Consider the following 18,006-nt stretch of genomic DNA (forward strand, 5'->3'; position numbering starts at 1 on the left):
TCTGATAGATTCTGTTCCTGGATTAACGAAAATGTGCAAAAGCACTAATTTTAATGAAATTAGCAAGTAAATCACAACCCCCAAATATCGGGCCCTGACATCTCCCCAACATAAGGGATGCAGGCTCATCGAGCTAAAAAGAGCATCTACTTTATAAACATAGCACATAGAAAATTCATCCCACAATTCCAAGTAATGTTGTTTAACTTAAAAAAAAGAACCAAATATATCTCTAAGTCTATAAATAGGGGATCTCACTCCATAGGTATACTATAAGAGAAGGTTATTACAAGATCACTAGTTGTTTTTCTAGCTTTTGTTTATAACTTTCCCTCATGGCTCCTGTACCATTTTCTTCACTAAATGTTGGCCAAATTGAAGATGTTCAAGAACTAAGAAAATCTCAACCAAAAATTATCCCACATCGATATGTTCGCGATGTTGCAGAGAGACCTATTCTTGGAAACCTCCTTCCTTCTTTACCCATCGAAGTACCCATTAGCGATCTTTCGAAAATCAATGAAACAAACAAAGATCAAACAGAGAAAGAACTACTCAAACTTTCAGATGCTTGTGAAAAATGGGGATTCTTTCAGGTAAAATGCAACTTCTTTTTTATTTAAGTTCATAAAGATTAGTACTCTTGAAGCTAATACTAATTTTGATACAACTTTAGATCATAAACCATGGAGTCGACGTTGAGTTATTGAAGACTATAGAACAAGTAGCTATGGATTTCTTCATGTTACCTTTGGAAGAAAAGGAAAAGTACCCAATGCTACCCGGGACGGTTCAAGGATACGGGCACGCTTTCGTTTTCTCCGAAGATCAAAAGCTAGACTGGTGCAATATGTTGGCTTTAGGTGTTGAGCCATTTTTCATAAGAAACCCAAAACTTTGGCCTACAAATCCTGCTAAATTTAGGTACATTTTTATTTGATTTCTTACCGTAAATTCATGAGTACTAGTTCATTTGTTGCTGCATTTTCATTCTTCAATTTCCTATGTTCTTTTTGCAGTGAAGCTCTAGAGGTTTATTCAACAAATATAAGGAAGTTATGTAAGACTCTGTTAAGGTGTATAGCCATGACCCTTGGTTTGAACCAAGAGACATTTAACAATATGTTCGGTGCGGCTGTTCAAGCTGTGAGGATGAATTACTACCCGCCATGTCCGAGACCGGACCTTGTTTTGGGCCTAAGCCCACACTCGGACGGAAGTGCTCTCACAGTGTTGCAGCAAAGGACGGGTAGTTCTGTCGGGCGTCAAATTCTTAAGGACGATAAATGGGTCTCGGTTCAACCTGTTGAAATTGCTCTTATCATAAACATTGGAGACACAATTGAAGTACATTTCCTCCCTTAGCAACCAAATTTTTTTCTGTCATTGTTTTCATGGATCAACTCTAACTATCTTCATTTTCAGGTTCTAACAAATGGAAAATACAAAAGTGTTGAACACTGAGCCGTGACACACAAGAAGAAAGATCGACTCTCAATCGTCACATTTTACGCTCCGAGTTATGAGATTGAGCTTGGCCCGTTACCCGAGTTCATCGACGAAAATCAACCTACCATGTATAGAAGATACAATCATGGAGAATATAGCAAGCACTATATAAACAACAAGCTAGAAGGGAAGAAAAACCTAGATTTTGCTAAGATTCAAATCAAGTTGTCATCCTAAGATTCTCCTCTCAACTTGGGTTTTCCCTATTAAATTGTATATAAAAATCTCAAAAAGTGCTAATTATTATTGGTTTAGTTCCTCAGGTCTTGTGAATAGAATAAAGGTAGCAAGTTGTTTGTGTACTTTAAATCAATGGTTGTCTTTCATGGGTAATAACTATTTAGAAGCAAAATTTATTGTTTTGAAATATGCTTGTGGGGCCTAGTTTACAAAAGTTCTCTCTTTTGGTCCTTTGATCTTTGATGAAAGTATAAGCATAAGGAGAAAGAAGAAGCCAAGAGACAATAAGAACACTTTCACTCTTTTGCTTTTGAGATTCCAAAATGTGATCAATTCGCCCTATTGAAACTGCCTATCTCAGACTGTCCTTTGGCCCGTAGGTCCTGATGCAAGGTTGGAATTCTTGCTAGTGGTATCTCACTGATGAGTTCTAGATTTCGTATCTAATTGAATTGTATGAATGTGATAAATGTCTGTCATGACTTATTAGAAGCCAAATCATTGGACTCACACTGTACCAAATCCTAAGGTTCTAAAGTTAGTAACAGAAAAGACTCTATACTTATACAACAAGGCTCAACCCCCCCCCCCCCCCCCCCCCCCCCCCCACAAGCTTTCTTCGTCCTCCACCTAAATTGCGCAGGAAAAATTCAAAACCAATACCGATTTTTGGCCTTGCTTTCGCCAAAAGAAGCCTAGGACCAAGGGCTTGCAGAATTTTGTTTTTTTATGGAGGCTCTGTAAAACCACTCAAAATGCTGTCATGAGCTCGCTCTCAGAACGATATGGGACTATCACAATTCACATCTACATGAATGAAGCACATATTCATGGAAGTATGAAACTACCAACTATCTCTCTCTAATAACAAGATGGACCCCTAAGCATTTGTTTTAAGGGAAGTTTTATAAGGCCTCCCCAATTTTGTTAAAAGGCCTCCCCATGAACCATTTTACTTGCTAAATTATCAGTGAGGGGAGGTCTTTTAACAAAAATGAGGGGGTCCTATTATCACTGAGGGGAGGCCTTTTAACAAAAATGAGGGGCCCTATAAAATCTCCCTTTTAACAAAAATGAGGGGGAAGCACTGAAATCATTAACTTCTTGTAGATTCTTAACCTAAATTCACCGTTCAATAAGTTCACAATAAAACAAAATCATAAATATCATGACATTCATTAGACTAGAATTAAACAATATTAACAAATTCTGTTTACAAAAGTAAAGTTGGAAAAGACCCACTATATTAAAACTATGAGTTTTGTATTGGTCAATAGATGTCCAATGTGCAAAGGGCATATGCTCTTTTAGTCTGGATACTCGTCTAGTATCTCCTAAAGAACTTGTGAGGGTGAAGAAATTAAGTACAAAAAAACGTTTAATATTAGTATGTCTGAGTAATAATTTCGTATATTTTAACGGTAGTGCCTCGATAATATACCCGTGTGAAAAATCATATAGGAGGAACTCATGTTTTTGTCATTCTGAGGAAAATTTGACAACAAAAAGACAATAGAATTTCGAAAAATTGAAAACTCTAAGTAAAAAAAAATCGTCATATAAGTCAATAAATAGATGTAATTATTAGATGACAAAAGTGCCTTCTTGAGTTCATTTCTCTTCAATGCTTTCATCATTTCAAAACAATAATAAGTGTAGAAAATGTGAAAAGTAGAGTACAAAGATTTTGAACCGTTATTTCACAAGAAGTCATGATGATTTTTCTTGCAATATTAAACTATCCTTCAATTATATAAGAATCTAAGTACTTTTAAAAAGCACTTAAAAACAATATGACTTATTAAAGTTCTCTACACGTTTCTCATACAAGCCCAAACTTAGAAAAAATAGACAATCAAATATTGTAATCACACATGTAACGTTTCAACAAAAAAAAAAGTAATCACACATGTAACTTTCAAATCTTCATTTTGGTCAAATGTGATGTATAACACTCAATTGTATTGGAGAGAGAAAACCCTAGCAAGAAAAGGAAAAGGTTGGAATCTTTGATGTTTAGAACTAAACCCACTAATGGAAAGAGATTACCAAATATACCAAGGAAAATCCTATGGGTTTGTGAGTGCTAGGGACTCATGAATCCTAGTTTTCATGATTCCGTCATCCATACACACCATTAGTTAAAATGGGATAGATGTCTCTCTGGTGTCCTAGATTTTATGATTTTATTTAGGAGATGGTTTTGATGTGTTAGTGGTTCTGGTTATAGAGCACTATATTTGCAGACATAAATGCATTATCAATGGAGGTTCTTTTGTTTTGAAGATTAAATTTACCGCTTAGAGTTGGACGATGGCCGACTTCCATACCTCAACTCATCGAGCTAAGTGGATTTTCACTCCACATGATCTGGTAAACTACAATAGATTCTCTCTTACTTGAATTACATTAAATCACCAATTTTTTGCAACAGTATGGAAACTTAATTTTTTGTGTCAATCTTTTTGGGTTTATACGTTATACTTTTAGTTGCGAAGTGATAACTTTAAGTTTATGTATAGATGGATAAATACCGAGCTACTAATCAGAGAGCCATGAAAACGCTGCAGCAGGTATTGTGTTGATATACTCTTTGGTCATTTAAACTTAATTCGTTATGTTATTTAACCTTGCTGCATTTCTGAGTAACTATCTTAGTAAAAGTAAAAGCACATAGAAAGGGTAGATTAGTGCTAAAGTTGTCGAAAAGGTTTAATTTGTTGAGTTATGATGTATACAATGCAGTAATCAAAATACATGACTTTTAACACAAGCATAAACTGGTGCTGGTTGATGTTCAAACACAGTGTCACTATCCAACTTCTCTTTTATTTAGTTTTAGGTGATGAAGTATTGTAAGATTTTGTTAGGCTTAGTTGGTATCTCGAGCTTACTTCATGTTGATCTGAATCGCCTAATGTTGTTTTGAAGTATGGAGCTACACGTATGCGAGGTAGTGACGACGGGTCCTTGCCTTACCTTGCGCCTCAAATTGATGCGAAAGATAGTGGTAAATACCTTGTCTTTTCATATGTCAAAACAATGTTACCCAAATTTAATTGAAATGTATCGACAACCTTGTACTGTTGGAACTTCAGCTGAAAAGAACTCTCTTCCAAAGCCACTAAGTACAGAAGAAGAACAACTTATGCGAGTATTCTATGAGCACAAGATCCAAGAAGTTTGTGGGGCATTTGGATTTCCTCATAAAATTCAGGTATATGGTTCTGTTTCAAATTGATCAAATACTACTTATCAAGTACTGTCATTTATCCATTATTAAATATGTCATTTCTCTTATACTTTGCAGGCAACAGCCATCATATACTTTAAGAGGTTTTACCTGCAGTGGTCTGTAATGGAGCACCACCCAAAACACATAATGTAAGACATGTTCTATCGGCTGTAAGATTTCAGCTTGTTTTAATGTTATATTCATGATGTGATCTGTTCGGTTCTTTTCTTTTTTTCTCTTATTGCTGCTCACTCTTCCACAAGCCCTCGTTCTTTTTTTTCCCTTAATGAAATTTAACTCTTTTTTTTTTTTTGTTAAAGGAAATTTAACTCATGTTTTCAAACAAAAACTCTTATGCACAGGTTAACTTGTGTACACGCATCATGTAAGGTAGAAGAGAACCATGTTTCAGCAGAGGAGCTTGGAAAGGGGATTCAACAAGATCACATGTTATTCGTTTTTGCGGATGAACTTAACTGTAAACATGGTATAGTTGTGGACCAAAGTGTAAAATCCAAATTATTTTAGGAAAATCACGTGAAGGCTTCTAAATTAAATGAAGTTGGATCACTTTATAAATAATGAAAGGTTTTTAATTAATATGTATAATTAAATAAGGATGTTTGTCTCAGTCATCGCTTTCCCTTCTGTTTTATTATATAGACGAGGGTACGGAAATTTCTATATTTATGTTATACAAAATTATCAAATATTTTGGTCTTATACTAAAATTGAACTAATAAAAATATATTTAAAATAATAACCTTGATATTTGCATGAAATCGAATAATTGTGTCAATCTCTTCAACTGCCTACAAAATCTTACTATGGGTTTGCTATGAAATGATCTCTTTATGTACTGATTTTGGTAGTTTGTTATCGAATGATCTCTTTATTTAGCTCCATTATATACCCTGGAATTTTCAATCTAAGTGTTTACAATATGTCTTCAATGATCAAAGTATGCTTGCAAATAATGTTTGATGAAATGAGTGAACAAGTTTCAGTTTGTTGGATTTCAGCACTTGGGCTTAATTTGATGAAATAATGTTTGATCAAATGAATGAACAAGTTTATTTAGCTCCATCACTATTCATTAGTTGAGCTAGAGTTTTTTTACGGTGGTTTGATGGGTTTAAATAGGGAGATGTAGGTGAAAAAAACACCCAAAAAACGGCTACATTTTGGATTGATCTTGTCCCTTCATCCTTTGATTTTGAAAACCTGGTGTAATCTGTAAATGAATTAGTAAAACATGGTGTAATATATAAATGGGCAAGAAAATAATATTGAAAAGTTTAAAGTTCAAACTAACAAGAGCTGGTGGAAAAAAGTAATTATTAAAAAAAAGGTAGGGATTTGTGTAAAGACGTTTTCAAAAGGTGGGGATTTCAGTAATTCTCCTCATACTAATGGTAATTTTAAGAAGCTTATATTGAGCAGCAAACATTATCTTAATGGTCTTGACAAAAGTAGTACGTCAAATGGAGAAAACTCAATTACCAATTATTGAGGAGGATAAACTCAACTATCAATTAATATTGGGGAGGTAAAGTTAAAAAAAACCATTTAAAAGCCCCTCAAAAGTGTAATGGTCGCGCGCGCCTTTTCCTCTAATTTTTTTTTTTGTAACTGTCAGCATACTTTAAGGGGTATGAGGCCGTGTCTCGAACTCATGACCTCAAGGGTGGAAACCAACTTGGTAACCACTCCAACTCAGGGTTGTTGACAACCTCTAAAATTATTTGTCTCACTATTTTGGTGGTGTACTTAAAGGCACACTATTAAGAAGATTTTGTAATGTATCATGGTGTCATATGAAATGGAGATCTCCATAATCACCCCGTACTTCAAATAGTGTTTGTTGTTTTATTTTGAAATCTCAATCGTCGGAACCTAAAATGTTTATTTTCATCAGATTCGTAATGCTTGGGGTACTTACTTAATGATTCACTTCCCAGTTCAAAAAGAAGATTGTGTCATAGATAATTTGACACATTTGAAATTTCAATTGTCGACTTCAGTCAGAACTTAAAATGTTTGTTTTCATCTAATTCGTAACGTATGGCATACTTACTAACTTAGTGTGATTTGAGTTCCTTTAAGTTTAATGATTCACTTCATAATTCAAAAGAAGATTGTGTCATAGATAATTTGACAAATAGAAACAACATATTTCACTCAATGAACCTCACTGGCAAACACAAAACCACTTCACCGAAACCCTAAAAAAAATAAAATCAAGATTTGTCAACTTCTCATTCCACCCCAAAAGTCATTCCTTCAGCAACTTTAACAAAAGCTGCCCTAGTTGAAATATCCTCCCACCATGCCTTAACGTGAGCCCTACTATTTATCAACTTGGCCCACTCTGTTTTCATCAAGTAATACGTGTACGGTAGATGATGAAGATCTGCTAAACTATAGTACTCTCCTCCTAAGTATTTGCTGTTACTCAGCCGGTCCTCATAAACGTCCAACACTTTCCCTAGTTTTTCAGCATTTGTTTCTATGACCGTCAGATCTGGTGTCTGACCTTGGATTGGACTCACAAAGATCTGATACACAATTGGTGAGATTGCTGTGTCGTATTTTTGAGATTCAACTTCTATCCATTGTTCCACTATTGCAGCTTCTTTGATGTTCTCTTCCCTTAAGAGATCGACACCTGTCTCTTTGTACTTTCTGCTTACGTATCTAGTGATTGCTCGAGATTCTACATCATCAAAAAGCAGATTTAGGTGAGATGCAAATGGGTCTTTGGTTCAGTAGTTTGTATCATCTGAAGTACCTGAAGTCTCATCTTCGAGTATTCATGAAAAGAGTTTACTTCAACACCTAATCCGTGTAACTCTAAGTACTAAATAAAGTAAATGCAGTATAGATGAACTTCAAGGCCCCTTTAGATGATGACCTTCAAGAGTCTATGGATGTCCTTTTAGAGTCCAAATGTCGTCGTTATAACAGTTATTGTATCTGTTTTATTATATTCATATAGATTGTTCTGGTGTATCAATATCATGTGATGATTGTAATGCTTGTGGGAGGTCTTTTGTTGAAAAAAAAGAAATAGGTAAGTTAACCGTACAGATGGGCTTGGCCATTAGGTTACACGGCCCAAAACCCACTTATCATCGACAAGTACCCCATAAAAATAAAACAATTCTGTGATAGGTTATATGGGCAGAAATAGGACAGCCTGCAGTCATAAGCCCGACGATGTGCCCGACTACTTGCCCAACCAAGACGAACCATTATCCATGTAGAGCCCGATCTCCACTAAGAGGCGCCTTTAAATCTTCTTTAGATATATGGGTGAAAATCAGACCCACGAGCCTATGGCCGGGCTTGATAGGGTTGCCACTCGTAACTAGAGGGGGATAGGGTTAAGCGGAGCTAAAAGGGTTTCATGAGATAGGAAATGAAAATTATTAGACTCACACTAAGATCTATGAATAAATGATTGTTTGATAATGAGATAGGAAATGAAAATTATTAGACTCACACTAAGATCTATGAATAAATGATTGTTTGATAATGAGCGAGAATAAAAGAGCCAAGCTCAGGCAGGCTATGCAGAATATATAACCCATGCCCGACACACCAATTTTAGTGGGTCGGTCAAGTACAACTCATTTACGGGTGTCGAGCGTATGGATCATACGCTCGTGTCGGACACGGGCTTTTCGGTTTTTTCCGCAGCCCGTCTTCTTATGCATGGAAAGAGTGTTGAGTAGTAAAAGAATGGCAGAAAACATACCAAAAAGTGTGAGATCTTCATCTTCTAATACAGGAACTTGACCAAATGGCTGAAAAATTTAGAAAAACTAATAATAATCAAAACCACTAACAAAAGGAATTGAGAAGATGAGGAAAAGGGAAGTGTTTGCTGTTTTGTTACATTTTTGGAGAGGAAAGGAGGAAGCTTGTGTTCACCAGTGTAAAGATCAACAGGGACGAGTTCGAATTCGACTTCCTTCTCATACAAACATGTCATTACCCTTGTAGTACATGTGGACATTGGAATCCCATATAGCTTAAGAGCCATTGTATATAACAAACAATCTAGAGAGAAAAACTTAGAAAGAGAGAGTTGAGTGTAGAAAATAGAGAAGGAAGAGAAAGATGATTAAAGAAGAAGGAATGTTGGTCTATATATAGAGAGAGGGAGTGTCTCAAACTTCTCACTCTCCCTCACTTTCACTCTTTCTCTCTACCTCTCTCTCTCTCTCTCTCTCTCTCTCTCTCTCTATCTCTCTCTCTCACCCACTCACTCTTTCTCTCACTCTCATTCTCACTCTCTCTAGTTTTCAAATGCAATTTGATTTTCAACCCCATCTCACATGGTTGGTCGGCAACTACAAAAAAGAAATAGATTTTTATTTCTTGAATTTTGACTATTCAAGATTTTTTACTAGTGAAATAGGACTAATCTTGAATAACCAAGATTGAGCTTGGAAGTCAAACGGGAGATGACTCAAGTGTGAATGATAAGGAGAAAAAGAAAATAACATCCATCTTTTTCTTTAGGTATGACAAAACTTTTAATGTTGACCGGATGGTTCGAAAGGTCGGATTTATTGACTTCAGCCTTGACTTTTTAGTCTGTGTATCGCTATCAGAGTGAAGTGAAAACATTGAGGTCAAAGGTAGAACTTCTGTATGCCCCTTTAACCCTATCTAGTAGAGCACTAGAACGTTAAGAGTAGGTGGTGTTTGTCTTTTTTATTGTTTGAATCCGAATCATCTCATTTAATTTGGTCGCTAGTAAAATAATATAGTCGTGTTATTTCGAACAAGCGAGTTTACTCTGTTTTTTCTGATGCATCCAAAATCAACAACTACTCAAACGAATCAAACTAACTAGTCGAATGAAAACAGAATAGTTCAAAAAACCGGTTCGAAGCAACCACTCAGGTCAGTGTCAACATATTGAAACCGAAAGGTGTTTTGTGTGTTGTTAAGGTCCTACGAAGAAATGATGACGCGCTTTTGTAATAAACCATTAACCATACTGAAAGGAGAAAATCTTTATCAGTGACAGTTAAGTTGATTCTCTATGTCTGAAACTTATAATAATAAAATAATAAAGACATGAAGATCTCTGATCTTAAGTTGAAAAATGTCCTTTCTGTAAAGTAATATAATCCATCATTTTTGTCTATTGAAAGAGAACAAACTGAACTTAGGGTTTGGGAAATAAAAGGGATCCAATTCAAAGGGCACTGAAATCTAAGGATGTATTTCTACTTATTCAACCCTAGAGAGAATCTTGACTCACTACATCAAACTTGGATTTTTGGGTTCTTTCAAATATTAGCAGTGTCTGATTTGTAGCTATTTTCTGATCCCAAATCTTATAATAATAATAATAATAATAATAAGGTCAGGAATTCGCGTTGATCGATTCACATTAGGGCAAAGGAAATGAATGCTATAAAATCCACCATGAAAACCCAAATCGACCAGTTATACGAGTGATGATGCTAGGGAACAAAAAAAACGATGTAGCCACTGGGCAGAACTCCTATGTGGGTTGTTGTGATTCGCAGTTCAGTGGATTTGAATCATCGTAAGCATGAATCGTAACAAGCTACACAAGATTTTTGCCTAGTTTTTCTTGTTCTCGAACATTTTTTGTTAAATACTAACTGACAGATAATAATATTCAGAAAAAGCATCAACTGATATCGATTTCAGAGCTTATGGTCCAACACAGAAAGCAGGAATTTGGCCCAACATGAAGGGGCCTCAATCAACTTGCTCTTACACAACCTGAATCGAATATATATAATAAACTCAGATCTGTATAAATGTTTGGGTTTTAGGGTTTTATCGACGTGGTCCGGGTACAATACATACAGAATCAGATCATCATATTCAGAACAGATTTCAGACTATTTTTTAAAGTTTTCTTCAGTTCATTATTTCAACATTATTCAAGAAGGCTCAGATACTGATCCCAGAAATAGAATAATAAGATTCTGGCATCGATTTAAGAGTGTTCTCAGTTTTCGGATTTCTTTATGGTTCTGGTTATTCAGTATACGAATAAAAAAGACAGAAGCTGCCAAAGATAATCAAATGTCTCAGAAATACGAAAACTCAAATTTAATATGATACTTAAGACAAGTCTTCTATAAAGTTCGAGTAACTAGTTTATATTCATATTAAAGCACACACATATACAAATCGTGTGTCGTGATGTAGTCGCTGTATTATAAATATCTGCAAATATGAACATGGATGTTTATGTACGAAATAGAAAAGATAAAGCTTATAGCCCCCAAGCCCAAAGACTACTACTAGTTGTTAGCAATTTCTAAGTGTCATCTAGATATTCACAATCTTACCATCGAAAAGCAATCTCACTAAGACGAAAGGTGAAGATGGAATAATTGTTGCATATAAATAGGAAGATAAAAGGTCACCAGGCTTCGGCTTAAAAAGCATTGTCCGGTTTCAGGAAGTTGTGATATTCAAGTTGAGTCATCTCTCCACCCGAAACGGGGTCGAACTTACACCTGTAAAAGCTGCATATATATGTAAAACCAATAACAAGTTAGTAATGAAGATAACTAGAATACTAGATTGCTTGAATGGAAAGAATTAGGTGTTTTTCCATGGTTCTTGGATTTGAATCATTCGAATCAAATGGACCTAAAATCAACTTGAATCGGCCATTCAGACGATTCCGACAAAAACAAACAACCTGAAATCTGACTCGAGTCAATTCAGCCATATAGCCAGAATTCATATCTGGCTTACAGATAAAAAAATGAACACAACCTAAGTTTGGTTGCTTAGTAATACGAGGACAAATACCAGTTTTTTTTCCGCAAGTTACTTATTGAAACTGCTGTTTTTTTTTCCATTGGAGCTTACCTTCCATCGACACCTAGAATCACAACTGTGTTCTTCTGATGACCAAATGCAACAATGCACTGAGAACCTTCCCGCAACCGGAATTGGGCAACTGACCATTCCGAGTTGAAGTACTTCGGCAACACTCCTGAAATTAAATATAACCAAGCTCATGTTACTCTAGACAACAAGTATTAATGTCTAACTAGCTATTTCTAGTTATTGCCCCTACGTTACCTTATTTTTTAATAAGCTAGCATTGACCCAATAAAACTATATCAAATTAATTAAACATGGTAATATTATTTGTCATTATGATCTATGTTGGTCCCTGAATCTTGGGTTTGAAAACCTATGATCCTACTTCACTGTTAAAATATCTTGACTGATCTATTCAGTCAAAGCACATCTTGATTCTTCTTGAGTTCTTGTAACATAAGTTCCCTATGCATAATTTATATTGCTCACAGGCAGCTACCCTATAAAGAAAGTGAGAAAAATATGTCCCTGATGAAATAAAATATAATAAAATGATGAATACCAGTTCACCAAGAGTTTATTAGGTGGTACTATGGTAGAACCGAATATTGGGAAGATTATAAGCATTTAGAAATTCTGGTACAAGAAAATGACTTTACCTTTGATAAAAGAGAGAGACAAACTGGTAGATGGAATCGAGAGGTTGTTGTCAGATGCAGAAGGAGAGGATTTCTCACTCCCAGATGATCCTGCGCTAACCTTGAGACTGAAGACATGAACTGTACCCTTGTCGCTTGATACTGCTAGCCACTGTGCCGTGGGAGAGAAAGCTAGACTGTAAATCTCTGCTCTATCTGCACCTCTTCTTACCTACATTTCAGCATTGTTACACTTGCATCATAGCAAGTAAGTCAAGTACAGGAAATTATTTCCATTAAATGCAAGGTTGCCGTGTTTTTCTGGAAATGTTGGATTTATGGTATTTCAGTGTGGATGAAATACTTGAACTCGTGTCTGTGAGCTGAGGATCCACCCACAACGGCCTCAAGATACATTTTATCGTTCTATAATGTGTTATAATGTTTATGAATTGTGGCGAGCCTTATTTATGCGTTTTTACAGGTTTTGATCGATATGGCTTAAAAAAGGAGACCATGACGGGAATCGACGGGCCTAAGGCTTCTAAAACACAGGGCTGACATAGAAGATCCTAGAAAGTAAGAAAGAAACAGAAACTTGTGATCAAAATGTACCATATCCGGAAAAAAATTTAGGGTGACTAAAAACTACCTTTAAGGAAGATGGGTCGGTTTAAATGAACATCCATTAAATGAAAGTTGCTATTCCTGACTAGTGTACAGCAATCATCCCGAGACATCCCAAGATGCAGGATGCACAATAAAGAGTATCATTTTGGCGTATGACTTTACAACAAGGAATGAAACTTCGGTTTCGGTAGAAGTTTCGGTAAGTCCAAAAGTGGAAACGTTTCGTGGAAACGTTTCGATCAGTGTGGAAATTTTACAAATTTTTGGAAGTGATAGAAATATGATTTAGTTGTTTACAAGACTCTTTAACCGTTATTAAGCACATATGGGTCAACAATAACAAAAAAGTAGTGGATTTGTAACATAACTTGTTAGTTGGAGAAGTAATCTTCAATCTCACACTTAGATCGGGGGATGGAGTTGAATATATTTGACTTCCACAGTTATTTTAGGGGGTAAATTGCTATACTAAACAATTATGTTGACTTTAAAATAAAAATGACGGACCAGAATACAAAAGATAGTTATATAGGCGCTCCGCATAAGTGTTAAAGCACCTCTTTCCTACACCCACGAAAATGTCTTGATGGGCGTTTTTAACACTTCAAGTGGGTGCTTTTAAAGTTCCTCTATAGAGACCCTTCTTCCTAGAGATGACAAGTATAGAGACCCTTCTTCCTTCTTCTCTGCCGCTCTTTCCTACACCCAGAATACAAAAGATAACATTAGGGTTTCATAGAGACCCTTCTTCCTTCTTCTCTGCCGCTCTTTCTCTCTCTATGATTTCTGAAGTGATGAAGAAGAAGAACACGAATCTCTTTAACTTTTTAGCCGTTCCAATCAAGGAGATGACAAGTATAGTTTCTGAAAACCAAATGAAGAAGGGAATCGACCAAAAATGTTACTTTTGTTGAACGGATTTGGTATTTTTCGGTCTGATTTCGAATATTTTGAAGTTTCAACCGAAATTTCGGTTAATGTCGGACGATATCTTGCTCGAAACATCTGTAAGTAGGGTTTCGTCTACCTAATTTGAAAAACCGAAATATTTCGACCATTTCGGTCGAAATATTTCGACATTTCATTCCTTGCTTTACAAGGAAGATTAAACTAAGAACCAACATTATTGCACCAACAATCGCTTACGCAGTACTAGTTACTATGAAACTTATTAAAAAAAAAACAATTTGAAAGTCCGTGCAATAAATAAGAAGTCAAAAAATAAAAATAAACAAGAGATAGTTTGAAGCTGTTGATTTGATTATTACTCTACATATAGATAACTACTTGATCTATAGGATACAACCTATAAGAACCTTAAAACTCGTTGACAATGCTAACCTAACCAAAGATTATACGTGGAATGTATCAGTGCAGGGCGTTCAATGTTGCATAACCTCTTACTCGAGTAAGAAAAACCTACAAACTACTTTAAGTATTCCACTAAAAAAATCTTAGCTTTAGCTATTTAGTTTGCCAACAAACAAGTTTTCATGCACCCACGTTAGAAACTATGAAACTAGTGAGTAGTGCGGAGACAAACAAAATGACAATCTTAACCAGAAATTCTAAGATACCTACACTGCCTATGATGGTTCATAAATGATGAAATTGGTCAGCAAATAGGTGTTGAATGAGCATGAAAACCACAATTTACTAGTTAACTCCAAACAGAATCGTTTCTAAGTCAACTAAACACCGTAAAAGTACAAACCGAGCTACGTAACCAAAGAATTCATTTAGTGGAGAATGTATACAGAAGCTTTAAACAGCGACATACCTCTTGCAGGAGGGTTCCGTCGGAAGTATTAAAAATCCTAACCAATGTCCCTTTCGAGCTAGCAGTGGCAAGCAATCGTCCATCGTGGGTGAGAGCAAAGCACACGATCCTCGAATCATGAGCCATTATAAACTTCGTCCTCTTAGATGCATAATGCTCAACCCTAACCTGCCCTTTTACAAGACCGGGGCAGACAAGAACAAATGAACCAGAGGCTTGTGAAACTTCACAAAGTCCCTTAGGATTCGGCAACGTCTCAATCTGATGCAATGTGTTCAAATCCTTGAAATCATACACTAAGATTTTCTGCTCTAGAACAGCAATAATTCTGTCCCGACGAAGCCGAACTGCTCTAACATTAGTTCTAAATGTTAGTTCTCCTATGCATCGAACTTGGGTATCGTCCCAAATCATAACCTGAAACAAATCAAATCTTCACTAAAACATCTATAGAGCTTCTTCATAAACAAACACAAAAGGTACACCGGGAACAAACTAAGGTGGTGTTTGTTTGTGTTTTCATTGCCTGGGTCTTACTCGACTGACAGTGAGAATAGTCCCACATCCGCAAAATTGTACTAAAGTGACCAAGAATACAATATCTAGATTTTTTCCATTCATCAACATGGTATCTGAGCTAGACCTACACTTGATCCACACCAATAAAGAAAAAACGTGTTACGCTCAAAGAAAGTCACACGTGGAAAAACGGTAGCCTAAATAACCACGAATATAATACCTCGGTTTATTCACTCATTGCCCACTGGTTTTAAGTTGAATGTCAGCAACCTTAAAACTGACTAGTCTGAATCTGAACCTTCTGACTCATATAAACCCAATAATATCCGTCTTAAATTGGAAAAGTTCACACATCAAGACTCACACAAAAACTAACATTCTGAAATCAGAGTCTGAATCAATTCAACCACCAAGTCAGACTTCATATCTGACTAAGAAAAATTAACACCGACTAGTCTAAATCTGAATCTTCTGACTCACTCACTCACATAAACCTAATAATATCAACCTAAAATCAGAAAAAAAAAAAAAAAAAAAGTCATATACATTCAAAACAAACATTCTGAAATCAAAGTCGAGTCAGATTTCAGATCTGACTGATAAAAATTAAAACAAAAAATTACCTTGTTAGGAGGGTACTGTGGATTAGGTCCACCACCAACAAGAGCATAGATATTGCACCGGAAAAGCATCTCGGCGACACCAATTCCACCACCGCAATCAGAATACCGACGAAACCACTCACGGAATGGATCACATGAGAAAATTTGAAAACCTTGATCTGTACCAACTGAAAAACACCCATGATCTTGATTGAAAGATATATGAAGAAGATTAGGAACAGAAGATGATGAGTCATGTGATGAAGTGGGATTGGAACAAGGATCGGAAGTGACGAGAAAGGAAGGAGGAGGAGGAGGATTTGTTGAGTCGTCGTCATGTTGAGGGGGGGTATGATGATGAGGAGGAGGAGAATTAGGGTTAGGGTTTAGTTTTGGAGGGGTCCAAGGAGGAGTAGAAGGATCAGATAGAGTCGCCATTAGAGAGAGAAAATTCGACGGATGAAGTTTAGAGAGATAGAGAGAGAGGTGGAAGAGTGCTATTCAAGTATGGTATATGCCACGTAGGAATAAACAGATAGTATTTTGAAATTATAAAAAAACAAGTTGGATTAAGGAGTCCTACCTTGGAAGAGTTTTGAATTCTTCCATCTAGGCATCTCTTATAGGGGTGGGATTTTGGTCCGGAAACCCATAACCCGCCCGCGACTGTCGAGTCCGAAGAGTCTGTGACCGTCCGATGTGAATCGGTCTGTAACCGCCTGACCGAAAGGGCTTAAGCGGACGGACACGAGCATAAGTCTTTACCCGGTAGTCTGATCGAGTTTGCCCGCTTATATAGTCCGTCGACCGAACCCTTCCATACTTGTCTGTTTATCCTACATGTTAACCCACCCGCTGTATGATTGATTTTAAATCTTTAGATTTGTGGGGTTAGCTACAACCGTTAGATTTCAAGAGTAAAAATACATAACACTAGAAACCACTTTTCTTAATCTTGTATTTGCCTCTTTAGTATCTCTCCCCCAAAATCTCAATATCTCATCAATAATCCAAGAATCCACAATACACCGATCGTAATCCATGAGAAGAATAGAACCGATAGTAATCAATAAGAAATCTCAATGATTATCTTTTAATTTTGTATTCATTTACTTTTTGGAATTGTAAAGTGGGAGTTCAGAAAGTTGTATTGAGCTACTAAAAAGTTTTAATTTCGAATAAAAATTTATTTATTTGTTCATTATTGATCGGTGCCCGACCGATCGATACCTTGTTTGGCCGACTATCAAAACTGTCACGGAAGTGCACCTTGTTAGAGAACACTCTGAAATATCCGGCTATTTTATCCTGATGTCCGAGTCGACACTTAAGACTTGTGCCCAATTTAAAAAAAAAAATCAAAGATAGGAAAGGAAACTCAGCACAATTACAATGAAATTTGTAATCTACTTCCGAAGGCAAATGACTCCACGAGTCATCACATTTACTAAACCACATTGTTCATGTCATAAACATATAATATAAAAATATACAATGAATTAAATACTCAATATAGAGTAGGGGTGGGAATCGGCCCGGAGGGGCGGAAAACGGACATTAACTCAACCGTCTGGGCAGAGGCAAATGATCGATTCCCGGTCCGTGGTGGGTTTAAGATTTTCAACTAGGCAACTGCAAAACTTTTGATACGATGTCCATATCTCCTTTTCTTTTTATTTGTAGGAGTGATATAATTTCATTCTACTATTTGTAGAACAATTTACTCTATAAAGTTGGGTTTGATTGTCTTCATTTATGTAGAGGTTTGGTAAGAGAAAGTAAGTCCGTTAACTCAATAATGTGATAAAGAATGTGGTTTCTAAACTATTCCATAGAATACACTTCTTTATTTTCCACAGATTGATTTTGTTAGACTCTTACCATAAACAATGAAACATAGGCAGAGTCCTCATTTGTATGATTTTCAATAGCTAAAAGGTTGTACTTTTTTGTTGCATAAGTACGATAATTACCGATTTTAAACCTTTACAAACGGACTTAAAGTCCAACTAAACTACTGACCTAAAGCCTAACTATTTTATTACAACAATTTGTACTAGTAAATATTCA

The 18,006-nt window shown here is 36.0% G+C and overlaps 4 protein-coding genes across 4 annotated transcripts; 2 read left to right on the top strand and 2 right to left on the bottom strand.

Annotated features, from left to right (window-relative positions):
* The first annotated feature begins 184 nt into the window (after positions 1-184).
* Positions 185-1,876, top strand: LOC147554981 (protein LATERAL BRANCHING OXIDOREDUCTASE 1-like). The gene is made up of 4 exons (XM_086663126.1): positions 185-596; positions 677-924; positions 1,020-1,347; positions 1,426-1,876. Exons 1-4 carry the CDS (start codon positions 336-338, stop codon positions 1,462-1,464), a joined length of 876 nt encoding a protein of 291 aa, XP_086519252.1. The 5' UTR covers positions 185-335; the 3' UTR covers positions 1,465-1,876.
* Positions 1,877-3,853: 1,977 nt separating this feature from the next.
* On the top strand, positions 3,854-5,077 carry LOC147554982 (cyclin-H1-1-like). The gene is made up of 5 exons (XM_086663398.1): positions 3,854-4,062; positions 4,212-4,262; positions 4,621-4,699; positions 4,788-4,906; positions 5,000-5,077. Exons 1-5 carry the CDS (start codon positions 4,003-4,005, stop codon positions 5,075-5,077), a joined length of 387 nt encoding a protein of 128 aa, XP_086519524.1. The 5' UTR covers positions 3,854-4,002.
* A 1,947-nt stretch (positions 5,078-7,024) lies between these two features.
* On the bottom strand, positions 7,025-9,277 carry ATGSTF13 (Glutathione S-transferase family protein). The gene is made up of 3 exons (XM_086664234.1): positions 8,826-9,277; positions 8,685-8,733; positions 7,025-7,640 (listed from the first exon to the last, which is right to left on the bottom strand). The coding sequence occupies exons 1-3, from the start codon at positions 8,970-8,972 to the stop codon at positions 7,183-7,185; spliced, it is 654 nt and encodes a 217-aa protein (XP_086520360.1). The 5' UTR covers positions 8,973-9,277; the 3' UTR covers positions 7,025-7,182.
* A 1,732-nt stretch (positions 9,278-11,009) lies between these two features.
* LOC147554984 (autophagy-related protein 18a-like) lies at positions 11,010-16,558 on the bottom strand. The gene is made up of 5 exons (XM_086662862.1): positions 15,958-16,558; positions 14,816-15,232; positions 12,427-12,637; positions 11,810-11,936; positions 11,010-11,457 (listed from the first exon to the last, which is right to left on the bottom strand). The coding sequence occupies exons 1-5, from the start codon at positions 16,372-16,374 to the stop codon at positions 11,367-11,369; spliced, it is 1,263 nt and encodes a 420-aa protein (XP_086518988.1). The 5' UTR covers positions 16,375-16,558; the 3' UTR covers positions 11,010-11,366.
* Positions 16,559-18,006: the final 1,448 nt, after the last annotated feature.

This window comes from Eschscholzia californica, unplaced genomic scaffold, assembly GCF_041429995.1.
Source record: "Eschscholzia californica isolate CP2 unplaced genomic scaffold, dmEscCali1.0.p SCAF_2, whole genome shotgun sequence".
Taxonomy (NCBI): Eukaryota; Viridiplantae; Streptophyta; class Magnoliopsida; order Ranunculales; family Papaveraceae; genus Eschscholzia; species Eschscholzia californica.

Coding starts and splice junctions, on each gene's coding strand:
- LOC147554981 (XM_086663126.1), top strand. CDS start 336: ATGGCTCCTGTACCATTTTCTTCACTAAATGTTGGCCAAATTGAAGAT. Junction 597..676: donor AAAAATGGGGATTCTTTCAG/GTAAAATGCAAC, acceptor ATACAACTTTAG/ATCATAAACCATGGAGTCGA. Junction 925..1,019: donor ACAAATCCTGCTAAATTTAG/GTACATTTTTAT, acceptor TTCTTTTTGCAG/TGAAGCTCTAGAGGTTTATT.
- LOC147554982 (XM_086663398.1), top strand. CDS start 4,003: ATGGCCGACTTCCATACCTCAACTCATCGAGCTAAGTGGATTTTCACT. Junction 4,063..4,211: donor TTTTCACTCCACATGATCTG/GTAAACTACAAT, acceptor GTTTATGTATAG/ATGGATAAATACCGAGCTAC. Junction 4,907..4,999: donor GATTTCCTCATAAAATTCAG/GTATATGGTTCT, acceptor TATACTTTGCAG/GCAACAGCCATCATATACTT.
- ATGSTF13 (XM_086664234.1), bottom strand. CDS start 8,972: ATGGCTCTTAAGCTATATGGGATTCCAATGTCCACATGTACTACAAGG. Junction 8,734..8,825: donor CTCCTTTCCTCTCCAAAAAT/GTAACAAAACAG, acceptor TAAATTTTTCAG/CCATTTGGTCAAGTTCCTGT. Junction 7,641..8,684: donor TGAAGATCTCACACTTTTTG/GTATGTTTTCTG, acceptor TTGATGATGTAG/AATCTCGAGCAATCACTAGA.
- LOC147554984 (XM_086662862.1), bottom strand. CDS start 16,374: ATGGCGACTCTATCTGATCCTTCTACTCCTCCTTGGACCCCTCCAAAA. Junction 12,638..14,815: donor ACGGAACCCTCCTGCAAGAG/GTATGTCGCTGT, acceptor GCTGAAATGTAG/GTAAGAAGAGGTGCAGATAG. Junction 11,937..12,426: donor GTCTCTCTCTTTTATCAAAG/GTAAAGTCATTT, acceptor ATTTAATTTCAG/GAGTGTTGCCGAAGTACTTC.